Source organism: Eubalaena glacialis, chromosome 3 (genome assembly GCF_028564815.1).
Source record: "Eubalaena glacialis isolate mEubGla1 chromosome 3, mEubGla1.1.hap2.+ XY, whole genome shotgun sequence".
Lineage (NCBI taxonomy): Eukaryota > Metazoa > Chordata > Mammalia > Artiodactyla > Balaenidae > Eubalaena > Eubalaena glacialis.
This window is the reverse complement of record NC_083718.1, coordinates 186,609,350-186,622,727: the sequence shown is the minus strand read 5'-3', so window position 1 is coordinate 186,622,727 and position 13,378 is coordinate 186,609,350. Positions and strand designations below refer to the sequence as shown.

Below are 13,378 nucleotides of genomic sequence, written 5' to 3'. Positions count from 1 at the left end.
TGTGGGGCAACCACTAGGAGGCTCTTTGGCACCTCTCACTGACACCGGGGAGGACTGGGTAAAAGGCCCTCCAAGACTCTGACTTTCCCACCTAGTGCAGCAGCAAAAAGTGTAAGCAGCGGTCTTCAATTTGCAACGCCTAAGTACTTGGCTGTCTATGATGTCATTCCTGAGGGGTCTGTCCTCAAGGACCCAGAGGCCAGGAAAGGAACAGTGCGGGCAGGAGGTTTACTTAGGTTCCAGTGGCTGCAGGTGTGGCTGCGGAGCTCGGGGAGGGGGGGCTGTCTCTTGTGCTCAGCTTCCGGAGGCTGATGAGCACGGGGAGGCGGTCTTAGCTCACTGGTAACCCTGGATCATTCCTGAGGGCCGCCTCCGGTGAACACCTGCCTCGGGCATGTTCAGGATACATACTCAAAGCAAAAGCAATCTAAAAGTTGCACTCTAAATAGAACTGACTGAATAAACCATATAAAAAACCTGCATATGATCAGGAAAAGAATTCTACTTCTTTCATCTCTTTTTAAAATCTCTTTTAGCCTACTACATTCTTAAACCCCTTGGTCAGCATCACTAGCCACTTATACTTTACAGGTAATTATAAAACTGGAACAAATTCAAGAGCTCAGAGGTAGATGGCACTGGGTAGTGCAACGTCAGGAGACCTGGATGACTCTGCCCTCGGGAGACCTCGGGCAGGCTATGTCGACTTCTATGAGCCTCAGTTTCCCAACTGTCACACAAGGAGATTAAACAAAATCGCATATAAAGTCTCTTCTAACGCATCCAAGCCAACCCTACTTAACCCACCTAAGGACAGTGGTTGTCTCTAATTATGAAAGGCGGGGAGGGCAGGAAAGGTTTCAAGGAGGGAGAAACAGTTCAGGCGGACCTTGAAAGATGGGGAGAATTTCAAAAAGTAGAAAAAGGAGAAGAGGAGGTGAGCAATTCAGGGCACTGAATGAAAGAATGCAAAGAAAAAAAATTCTGTGGGGTTTGGAGAATGGCCGACCAACAGCCCTTTGGTTAAAGTTCAAACTCTTAACGTGGACCATAAGCCCCACTTGATCTGGCCCCTGCCTAGCTCTCCTGCCTCACCTCTTACCTCTTTTCCGCATCACACTCGACCCCACAGCCTTACTGAACTTTCAGAACCCTAAACATAATAATGTGCTCCCTCCTCCTCATTGTCTGGGTCCGAGTTAGGTATCACTTCTTCCTGGAAGCCTTCCAGAACCTTCCAAGCTAGGATTAGGGCCCCTTCTGATATCCCACAGCCCCTGGGCTTCTCCTCTCCTTTATAACTGTATTCACTCTGTGCTACAGCAGCCTGGTCGTCTGCCCTGTAAGCTCTGGGAAGGCAGGGGCTGTGTCCCTCTTGTTCATGCTGTGTCCTCAGGGCCTAGCACAGACACTGGCAATGAGTAAGCGCTCAGTACGACTGGCTGAATGAATGAATGGGGGCACTCAGTCCCATATGCAAGAGGAAGTTGAGATAATCTGCTCGTGGGGAGGCAGTACGGCATTCTGTTTGTTATTTAAAACTGTAGTTAAACTAGTTCATGAGTGCAGGATGGCATTTTGTTTTAGCTATTTTAAAAACCTGCACTTGATGCTGGAAAACGGAACAGGAACCATTTTTCCTTTAACATCCCCTAACAACTCCCCAGGCCAAGATGCAGGCAAGTGTTCTAAATCAAGCATTACTGTCACTTCTACCTGGCATACCCTTTCCCTCTCCCCATTCTCCTTCGCCTGTCTCCCAACCGTAGGCCTTCCTCCAGGGAGAACTGCAAGATCACCCCGTTTCCCACTTCGGTCTTTCAGAGCTGTGTGCTCAGACCATTCATCGTCCCTGGGCTCTCAGGCTCTAGTAACTGCCTGCAATGTGCTTGTCTCATCAGCCTCACAAAGGAGGAGGCCTTGTTTTTTTTTGTGGTTTTTTTTAATCTCTGGAGCCTGGCATAGTGCTGAGCCCGTAGTAAGCATTCAATAAAGGTGAAGCACCTGAAGAAAGCAGTCATCTGTTCTTCTTTCCTAAAATCATTAGCAAGAGGTAATAAAGAAAAGAAAAAAAATCAAGGTTGCAGAGTAAGAATATGAAGTCTTCATCAGTCAGTCAAGGTCAAGAGGCAGAGAGAAAATAGGTGTAGATCCCAGGAGCACACCCACACCTGTCCTGTCCCAGAGCATTACAAAGTTTAAGTTAAAAAAAAAAAGAAAGAGGGGCTTCCCTGGTGGCGCAGTGGTTGAGAATCCGCCTGCCAATGCAGGGGACACGGGTTCGAGCCCTGGTCTGGGAAGATCCCACATGCCGCGGAGCGACTGGGCCCGTGAGCCACAGCTACTGAGCCTGCGCGTCTGGAGCCTGTGCTCCGCAACAAGAGAGGCCGCGATAGTGAGAGGCCCGCGCACCGCGATGAAGAGTGGCCCCCACTTGCCACAACTAGAGAAAGCCCTCGCACAGAAGCGAAGACCCAACACAGCCAAAAATAAATAAATAAATTATTTAAAAAAAAAAAAAAAAAGAAAGAAAGAAAAAAAGAGTCTTTCTATTTAGCACTGAGACAGAACAGAGAGAGAAACACTCCAAAGTGATAGATGATTCCTGGGAAAATAACCAAGTGAAACAAAAATGAGAGTCTTAGATGAGAACTCTGGTTGGGAGAAGCATTTCAAATGCAACTCGGCCAACATCCCGCTACAGCTTACCATTCCCCCAGGGCCTCGAGGCAGCGCATACGGCCCAGCATCAGCTCTGGGTCATCCTTGTTGGTGTCCATTTTCTTATCATAGGCCACAAGAGCATCCTCCCACTCATGCAGTTTCTCATACCAGGTAGCCTGGATCTCCTGCCAAGTGGCAAAGAAAGAGGACTGTTGGGAGGCACAGAGAACACAGGGGTGCATTTTTTTTAATCCACAGACTCTCTTTCCTGAGTGTGCCGTGCTGTATGCGTGACACTTCACCCATCACAGTATGCCTTGGCTTTGCCTGAAAAGAACTTCAGAATATCCAGAGGTATGTTTGGTGATGGTGGGAATGCTGGTTCCTTGGCACAGTGATGGAACAACCCTGGGATAATCTGAGAGCAGATGTCAGGCCATGCTTTCCCCCCATCACTTCCAGCCCAGACACAGGAGTCAGCAGAACTCCAGCATGTGGGGATATGAGGACAGGGGAAATCATTTAGGACGGCACGAAGCCCCGACCAGGGCTCCTATAAGGATGCCAAGGCCTCGATCTGCTGGAATGCTGACAGTGGGCCACATGGCAGGGATGGCAGCTGCTTTCCTGATGAGGCCAGAAAGACCAGGCCACATCTGCATATTTGCTGGAGGAAAACCACTCGCTTTTTAAAAGCTCTCGATTCTCTGCGTTTCTTAATGCATTTTAAAACTTTCAGGAAATAATAATTTAAAATACAATATAATACTGCCACTTAAAATTCTTTGGAAAAACCTTCCTCCCTTCTTCTAGAGTCTCCCATCCAATGTTCCCTCCTGCTTAGCACTTGGCAGCTTTACCAGTGGCAGGGGCCAAAGGACGGGTTCCATTACCCGGCAGATGGCGCGCCACGCTGCAGTTCAGTGTCGGCCACGTGAATGAGCGGTGCTGCAGTCTAGAAGCTGCAGACTACGGCTCTCTGAATGGCCCGGGGACTGTTTCACGTCTCTGTCTGCCCTCCATCTGCCTCCACCTCAGTCTGTCTTCTGGGCTCCTTCATCACCAGCTTGGTAAACGACCATTTCTCTACTGGGCCAGGGGAGTGGCTCTCCAGGGATTTATTTAACAACAGTATGATCCTGCAGTGGAATTTGTATGATATAATGCAGGGCCCACATTTGCTTCCCCCATTACCTTCCTCTCCTTTCTAAATGAAACTCTTATTTGAGCAGCACGTACACTAACAGCTACTGTGCTAAGCTCTCTGACAGAATCTTTTCTTCTTGAACCTCTGTGAGGAGGTCATTTCTATTTTAGGTAGCTAACTTGTGCCTGCTTCCCCTCGTGTGTCTTCAGCAGAGCCAGCCCCCTCTGCTTCCCCTGGCCTAATTCTGCGGCCACAACAGCCCTTTCCCCAACGTCCGTGTACAATGAGGTTTGCCAAAATGGACTCTGTGGAGGGTAAAACCACCTAAGCTCCATTTCCCAAGCTCGTCTAGAATCATGCCGCTCTACTACGCCTAAATATGAAAGCAAAAACTTACAGAGAAAACAGTGACTGCAGAGACTGTACAATTAAAAACTCTGAAATTAAAAAGTAACACTGGTAAATTTCCCATTTTGAATTTCTGTACTGGGTGGAAAAGAAACAAAGGCTCATGACTAAGGTATGGCACACACTCAGCATGAACAAGCAGAAAGTAGGGGGAGCGGCGCATGGAGCGGGTCACGTAGGGGGCAGGATATTTTGAATTGCAACAGATCGCAGAAACCATAAGGTTTAAGCAATGAATCACACAAAATTCTAATGAGATTGCTGTTACCTAAACTGCGCTGAGAAAGCGCAGGCCCTGCCAAGAAAAAGCAACCACTGTCGAGCTTAATGTGACTCAGCCACCTAAATATAACAGAAAATCTACCATAGGTTTAGCAGTCATCCTGGAGCAATGGCCACCTTTAGAACCTGGAGATGGGGGAACTCTTCATTTAAGGTTGGCACTCTGAGCCACCGGGGTATAAAATCGCCTGAATACCAGATGTTTGTGGAATCCTTGTTTCAATTACTGCGGTCTAAGCGCTAAGGATATCACAGGAGAGGACATCTCTGGGTGGAGTACATGAAGTGCCCTCTTTGCTGACCTTCTTCCCTCTGCGAACAAGGATTGTGGCAAAGACGGATGAGACACAGTCCCTTCTGCTTTGTCATCTGGAGATGCTTTCTTAGTCTAGTCACAGATACGTGCTCAAGATGGCAAGATATTCCCTGAAAGGTTTCAGTCCAATTGACCAGCCCTTGTAGAAGGCAAAAGCCCGTGAAGTAGTCACGTTTCTTCACTCTAACACACTGGGCTCTTGATTAAGGCAGACCAGAGTAAGTGACCTACTTGACTAATAAAAGGTTCCTCATCAAATATATGGACCCAGAACTTCCTGACCTTCCAGGAAGTCAATGTTAAGTTGATTAAGTCGATGCCTTATATATGGTTGGGAGTTACCAAAGCACTCTCCCAGGGCTACAGGGAGTAACGGAATCATTTTAATATCGGTTGGGCAAAGATGGCAGGAGGCAAGAAGCTATATAAGCAATAATGAAATGGAACAATCCCTCAATATCAGGTATAAATTATGGCACATTTTTTCTGGAGAATTACCCATGGTTTCCTCTGAAGTAGGTACTGAGCCTTAACTATGGGCCAGTGGCAATGCTGGCTGTCACAGATGACACAAAGACAACTCTGGTCAGGGTTAAACACCTGGGCTCTGACACCAGACTGCCCGGGGTTCAAGTCCTGGCTCTGCCACTTATTCACTCTGTCAGCTCAGGTAAGGTTGTTATCCTGCTGGGACCATAGTCTCCTCATCTGTAAAACGGGATAACAATAGCACACATTCAAAGGGTTGCTGTGAGGACTGAATTAGATGAAGTACATAAAGCACATAGCAAAGGGCTAGGCGCATGCTGAGAGTTTGATAAATACAAGTTATTACTGTTTTTTAGATTCTGCCCTCACGATCTCTGTTCAGCTTGAATACACTCCATACAGCCATTGCCTCCTTCAACCTCAAGATATAGGTAAGTCAGTATCAGATTTTTAACAATTGGCAAAAAAACAGAGGAGGAAAGTAACTTTCTCAAGGTCGTGGCTTAGTGCCTCCCTAGCCAGGTGGCTACCTCTTGCTCTTCTAAAAGGAATGAGGCAACTTACCAGCTCTCCGAAGTGTTTCATGGCATATTCTAATACCCCGGCAGCTGCCTCTGGCTGCTGTAGCTTATTATTAATGCTGGGAAAACAAAAGGAAGAGGTGGTTACACTCAGCATGTCAGAGGGTGGGAGGTGCAGGGTCATTTGTGGGCAGATGGCTCTCCAGCATGCTGGGGACAATGTCTTACAGATGTAGAAAGAGCATCAATTATCTATTACCACCCAGAAAGCTTGGCCTGAATGATTTCATCTTGATCTCATACTCCTAATTTTGAAGGGGCCACATTTGGTGGACAGGAGGCCTTGCCTGCTCTGGGGCCCTTCCTCCAAGCAGCGGACTGGTTTCCTCTCAGATATCATACGTCAGGCAGCACGTGTCTGTTTTTTAACTAGAAACCCTGGCTCCAGAACCGTTCCTGTTGTAGAACACAACCAGATGAGGTACCTCTGAACTTTTAACTCTTACTTCTTCTCATCAGTTGCCCTTGGTGATAAGAATAACCAAAATGAATAAAAATCATCAGGCTCTGTGGGTGACAAAGAAGTGGCACTGAGGCTGGGTCATCCACATCAATGACAGAGAACCCAGCAACAGTCTTGACTGCTCCCCTGACGGGGCCCATCTCTTTCAAATTCAGACGCTTCCCTAGTCCCTTTTCAAAGACCATGCCCTCCCTCTGCAGCAGGCTGTGAAGGGACCGCATCCCAAGTCACTTGCCTGGTCTCTCTGGCGGAGAGATGCTTTTCATAACAACACACAACTTTGTTGATGTCATCTGTGGGCAGCATATGGCCAGTTGGGGCTGGAGAACTGTTAAGTGTATTGGGGCAACTGGGCAGGAAAGCTGGAAGGCTTGCTGCCTGAAGTTGGTTCATCAGAGAGGCTGTGAAGAGGTCCTGAAAGTAGGGGAGCTGCAAGGCTCAGACCCTTGTTCCAATAGGGACCTATGTAAGAGGGTAAGCAGCAACTAACCCAACACTAAACATAAGCTTGAGTTATGGAAGGAAGGAAGGACGAGAGGGAGGGAGCAGGCTTGAGAAAACCACAGGACAACAACGACGACATCTGTTCATAGGCAGGGAGCAAAATGGGACAGACCAACTTGGCAGTCTAGACTGGGTGTCCAAGCTCAAGGCTCCAGGCTCTGCAACCAGAGGCGAAAGTAACTGCACAGACATCCCTCTCCTTTATTTACAGGAGTAGATGGGCAACCTTGTGTGGGATCTACTGGGCGGACTGTTTGGTGCTTCTACGTGGGTCCCAAGCAAAGCAATGAGCCCAAATGTTCTCCGTAAGTTTTCTGCTGCAGGATTCAGAAATATTTTTAATTTCAAAGTGAAGCTGTAACATCATGGTTTCCTTTAGGAAGCCCTATGAGAGTTCTTCTAAGCTGAGAATGAAAAGCCAAGTCCAAAGGGACTAATTCCACTGCATGCTCATTGTGAAGCAGTTCCCCATTCCTCTTGGCCTCTAAGTCAGGTTCTCAGCTTTGTTGCTCACTCACGTGGGGCTGGGTAAACCGTATTAATAATTAATATTACTGGGTACAGATTTGTGATAATCTAGTTCCTTGAGCCCAAATAAAGATTTTGGAAGCATAAGAAGGCTGGAAAAAAGAAAGCCAGTATATATTCTATATATTATATTATACTCAAATATGTAATATATCATATGTAACTATACATAATGATATAGTCTATGTATTATTTTTAGTCCTAATGTGGACTATTGGGATGGCCCTGGTAGGAATATAAAGTGTTCTGATGAGGAAGATAAGGAAAGTGTTCCTTGCCTGAACCAAAAGAAGTTAACTCTAAGAATCAGACATAAAAGTCCAGGAGTTCTAATAACTGTCTTCCAATCTTATGTTCTGGAACATACTCTAATTTTCAAGAACGAATTATAAACATTACCAAAACTTGCCTCACTCTGGGGAATAAAGCAACACAAAAACAAAAGCAAGCAAAAGTCACTCCCCCCCTCCACTCTCCCATTTGTTATACATAAAAAGGAGAATTTTACAAGAAACTGATCAAAATCAGGAAGTTGTGACTAGAGACCTCAGAGGAGAAATACAAATTTTACCTTAATGTTGCTATGGCTTTGATATACCTCCTCCAAGGACAGACCAACACAGCTTTGCAAACTTAAAAAGAAAACTCATCACATGGCCCCAACTCCTTTAAGAGAAAGTCCACATTAAGTCACCTGCATAGAACTTCCCGCTTGAATATGTGTGCAAGCAGGTGAGGATGCAGACAGAGCCCCGTGGGAAGGAAAGAGGGGCTGGGCTCACTGCGGACCCACACTGACCAGGCCTCGATCAATGGCCAGGAAAACCGGGGGTGCACCTTGAGATGCATGACAAGCTCTTGTCCAACAGTAAGGACAGTCACTGAAAAATGACAACTTTGACTAAATGGACTAAAACAAACCCATGAAAAATGAGTGGGAGCAGAGAGAAAGGGTCCCTTTGATAAATTAAGTTCTGGTTTGAGGACCTGAAAGTAAAGGAGATTGTACACACCTACTTTCGACTGTTCAGAGAGGAGAGATTTCAAGTTAACCAGCTGTTCTCATCCTGTTTATTCTTTCCTCCTCCCTGTTTGCATTCTTCTTTCCTATAGAACTTTCTCCCTAAATGCATTTCTGTCTTCTTTCCTTCCGTGGAGTCTCCCATGTGTGCCTACAAGGCTGCTGGAGAATGCAACTGCAGGGGCCGAGGCTCTGGAGGTTCTCCTGGTGCTCAGGAGAGTCTACCATCTTGTTTGGGACCTTAACTTTTTCTCCCTCCTCCACGGCTTCTGGCACTCCATCACGGGAGGCAATGGATTATAATAACAACAAAAAGATACCTAAATTTACTGAGAGCTCACTGTAGGTGCCAGGCACCATGCTGATGACTGCTGATACGTGTCATCTTAACCCTACGAGGTAGACATTATTAACACTCCCATTTTACGTATAAAGAAACCGTGGCCCAGCCGGTCATCCTTTCCCTTCGAAATTGTACCATTAAAAGGATCTGAAGTAATAACTAAGGGTACAGCTCTGCAGTGGGAGAGAAGCGTGTCAGCTGTCTACTCTCGGCATCAGTGGGCCTGAGCAAATACGTGTAAAATAAGTGACTGAAAGCACGGCATGCGACGTTTCCATGAGCTAACTCTGTATATAATCTGCTGTACGGGAAAAAGGAGCTGTAATGCACCTTCACTTTAGCTTCCTCACCCATACCATGGCTAACACCCTGCTCTGGCCCCTAAGCTCCGTTTCCTATTTTTTATTTCCTTTCAGAAGCCACTGGCGACGCCTCCACACCTCCCAGCAGGACAGTCAGTATACAGCCACAGTGGGCTTTTCTGAGGCAGCTTGTTCGAGGCTGCCAGGCTTACAGACAGAGCCCAGGCTGCAAAGTGGGGGATGAATAAGCCTCTGTGGAAACTCAGTAGTTCCCAGCTACTAAGGCCCCAGTCTCCTGCTTGCTTGGGTGACACAAGACTGTCTGTTCAAATACTCCCTTTTTAAACCCAGATGTGGTTTTATGAGACTGAAGGGAGAGACTGTACGTGTGGCTCATGTGCAGAAACCACCTTTGCTCAAAAGGCCCGCTAATGAGGAGCTCTCGTTTTATGGGGCAGCTGGGAGTTTTCTACAGCCCGTTCAATAAACGCTCCCTTGTGTGTCCCGGAGTCTTTCCCTATTAATGCTGGAGGCTTATAAAGGGCAAACTGTTCAAAGCTCAGCCCAACAGCAGAGGAGAGCTTAACAACACAAACCAGACCTCACCAACGCTAACAAACACGTGTAGAGAGATGGAGGCTTAGGCAGCAACGTGCCCACGACAACAGTGCACAGGATGACAGGTCAACCAGATAGCCTGTCTCCTCTCCACGCTCACCAAGGCCAGAAGGAAAAGATGGCTGCGGCGCAAGAATTTCTAGGCTAGTGGATCCCGTCCCAGTGCTGTCTTGGCATGGGTGGCGGGGTAGATTTGTATCCTACTTCATTGCGCAGTGAGAACATCCAGTTGAGCTCTTGTATAGTTGCGAGTCGACAGAGCAAACAGAAGCTGCCTACCCACAGAATAAAACGCAGAGCCCACAAATAAACCTGGTGTTAGAAATACAATGAAGAGAGACAGACAGGAAAACACAATGAATTAGGATATCAAGAGGGGAAAAGGCAGTTATTCAGACATATTCACTCATTCATTCCCCACCTCCCCTCCCTCACTCCAACATTTAATTTATGTTAAAGGAAGCTGAGTTGAAGAGCTTGAAACTGGGAAATTCTTGGCAATTGAGGGAAACACTTTTTAGAGTTGAGTTGAATTAACAAATAAGAATAAGATATGGCCTCAATGCCTCCTACACCAAACAGATTACACCAGGCATCTTTTCTCCACTATCCGAAACTCTCTTTCCAGGAGTAGGGAAAGTGTGTAAGCTGAGTAAGGGACTCAGACGTGAAGGAGCTTCTCAATGCCTTGGTGGGTTCCTTGTCCAAGAGTGATGGCTGAGAAGCTAGTGCTGGGAGTGGGGACTGTTTACTTCCCCATGACTCGCCCCTTCAATCTTCTCCTCAGTGCTTTTCACAGGCAAGTGGTGACCAGTCTCACTGAGGATGAGACTGAAGAAACAGCGGGTCATTAAATGCTCCACATCCTAACTAACGCTGACCCATTAGCAAACCAATAGGAGGGTCTCTGGCTCGGCATCCAAATGCCACTCCTACCACCTGAAGGGAAACCTGAGGAACCGTGTTGTTTCCTAAGTCATTGCTCCATGGGCTTCTGGACTGATGTCAAATCCCGTGTCATCTGGCCTGGTAATTCCTCCTGGTACGGCTCACTTGGTTATCGACCTCATCTCTTAGCCTTGGTGCCTTGATGACCTTCGGCTACTAAGAGCAGAGTGATGCAGGATCACTCAACACGCGCTGGAGCCCATTGGAAAGCCGGTCACACGAGGAGCATCTGCAGTCACCTCTGGGGGACTACTCAGGCTTTCCTAGTGCTCCCATCAGGAATTTATGAGAACGTCATGCACTTGCCTCCCAGATGGCTCTGGGCCTTCTCTCTCCTATTTCTAGTGCAGACTGTAGTCTACATTTTATTTGGTTCTCTGTCAAGTAAGAATTCTCTGAATTCCCTCGGTGCTGGGCTGGTGACACATGCAACACAGCTGACAGCGGACCTGGGCGGGTCTGGCTGAGGAGCTCCTGAACAGCCAAGTCGAGGCCCAGATGGACCCTGCTTTGGGTCTTCACCACTGTATCAAGCAGTCTTTCTTTTTTTTTTTTTTTAATGAATTTTTTCTGTTGCTTTATCTTTTTTTTTAATTAATGCACTTTAAAAAAATTAATTAATTAATTTATTTTTGGCTGCGTTGGGTCTTCATTGCTGCGCGCGGGCTTTCTATAGTCGCGGTGAGCAGGGGCTACTCTTTGTTGCGGTGCGTGGGCTTCACATTGCGGTGGCTTCTCTTGTTACTGAGCATGGGCTCTAGGCGCGCGGGCTTCAGTAGTTGTGGCACGCGGGCTCAGCAGTTGTGGCGCACGGGCTTAGTTGTTCCGCAGCATGCGGGATCTTCCCGGATCAGGGATCGAACCCGTGTCTCCTGCATTGGCAGGCGGACTCTTAATCACTGCGCCACCAGGGAAGTCCCCCAAGCAGTCTTTCTTATTTCTCTTATAGAGCGGTCGCTGCTTCTGTCCATCCCTGTCACTTCTTCCAGCAGCAAGACTTCGCTCTGTGTCCAACGGATGATTAAAAACAAAACGTCTTGATTCCTGTACAGAGCCAGGAAGATCCAGGATTGGTGGGGCCCTGATGTCTTTTCATCAGGCAGTTCCCCTGGGACTCTGGGGAGCTCAAGGGTGTGACAGTCTCTTTTCGAGTAGGACAGCAGTGAAGACAGAAGGCTACGTGAGAACATCCAAAATGTGCAGCGGAGAAAGGCGGTGAGGGGCAATTCAAACGCAGGTGGGTAGGGAGAGCGAAGGGGACTGGCAGGCCTTAGGGTCCCCCCCTTAAAGCCACAGTCAGGGCATGAAGATAGCACCCCAGGGTCTGGCAGGTCAAACTTTCCTTTCTTGCTTCAGAAACTTAGGAAGAGTAAATTTACTCCTTTTCTACATATTAAGAAAAGGAGGCTGGCCTCATTAGACAGTTTCAAAGCTGGGACATTTGGTGTCCTTGGCACCCTCAGGGACCTAAGGCACCAAGACAAAAAAAATTTGGTGCAAGGGAGGTGGGTGGACTGCCTTGGACAATCAAATGGGTTCCTGACGTCTCAGACCACAGTGGCTTAAGGATAATGAGCTCTTACTTTGTCTTCACCCTTTCCTTTGTCTGCTCGCAGTGTAAATGACACGTCTGCCATGATATCTAGAAGACTTGCCAGATCTGTATGTGAGAAAGTGGGGCCTTAAGAATAAAAAAGATAGAATGCTAACAACTGTGTAGATTAGGGAAAGGAGAAACAAAAACTATCTTTTTGAGACTGGTAGGGGGAAGTATATCTTTTTTTTTTTAAATTAAGAAAAACTGGGGGGAGGGAAGTTCACCACGATATGAGAATGTTACTTTTGCCCATGCATATTCTGTATAAATACATATTTTATACACAGTGCTAGCTAGAGTGATCATACAGTTTTGGATTCTGCTCTTTCACATATCACAGGCATTTCCTACTGTATCCAGAGTCTTCATAATTATTTTTAACAGCTGCATAAGAATGTCACCCTGCTGCTGGATCGCACGTACGAACCCGTCTCGTGGGCGCAGCCTCGTGGCTGGGTGAGAGCAGCACTAGTTAAGCCACCGGGGTGCCAGGAGCGCGGCAGGAGCCCACACTCTCTGCTCACAGGTGATCTGTCCGGTAGAGGTCTGCAGGGTCGGCCCTGGGAATCAGAGCGGCCTCCCTGAGGATGAGCACAGCGCCCAGCAACAAGCAGGGCAAGCGGTCCCGTTTCACCCATCACCTCCAGGCCCCTCCTGGCTGGATGCGGGGCCCGGGTTCCCCAGCACAACCAGCGTCAGGCACTGAGAGGTCGCAGAGACCCGGAGTGTCAAAGCACACGAGTTGTGCTGGCCGGGTTTCCAATCCAGGGGCCTGTCAGAGGCGTGCTGTAAAAATGATGAATGGCTGTCACATTTCCAAGGCTCTGGCTGATTTAGGGAGCCACTGGCATGCGCATCACTCCCAGCATGTCAGCCAGTTAATTACTGCCAACTTCATCTTTCTTGTCAACACTTCTTGACAAATTGGCCATTATCTTTTTATTCTACAACAATGAGCACTGCTCCTTTTCTGGTGATGCCTGGAGGTTTTTCTCCTCCTTTCCGCTTCTTCATATCCAGAGTGAAATGAAGAGCTCTGAGAGAGACGATCAGGAAGAAGAAGCAGTCAGGAAACAACGAAGCGGGGAGGGCTGACAGACTGAAGCCCAAAGCTTATTTTCAACTACCTTGACTCAAAATAGAGTTGAAATTTTGGGTAGAATCCTG

At 47.5% G+C, this 13,378-nt stretch overlaps 1 protein-coding gene across 3 annotated transcripts in view; it reads right to left on the bottom strand.

Moving 5' to 3' along the window:
• The window catches only part of MTOR (mechanistic target of rapamycin kinase), a 118,810-nt gene that overhangs the window by 35,088 nt on the left and 70,344 nt on the right, over nucleotides 1-13,378 (bottom strand). For all 3 annotated transcript variants that reach the window (XM_061184971.1, XM_061184970.1, XM_061184972.1), the window contains exons 29-30: nucleotides 5,871-5,946; nucleotides 2,710-2,849 (exon numbers count right to left, since the gene is read on the bottom strand). In XM_061184971.1, the coding sequence (XP_061040954.1) occupies nucleotides 2,710-2,849; nucleotides 5,871-5,946 (216 nt within the window). The remainder of the gene's footprint in view (nucleotides 1-2,709; nucleotides 2,850-5,870; nucleotides 5,947-13,378) is intronic.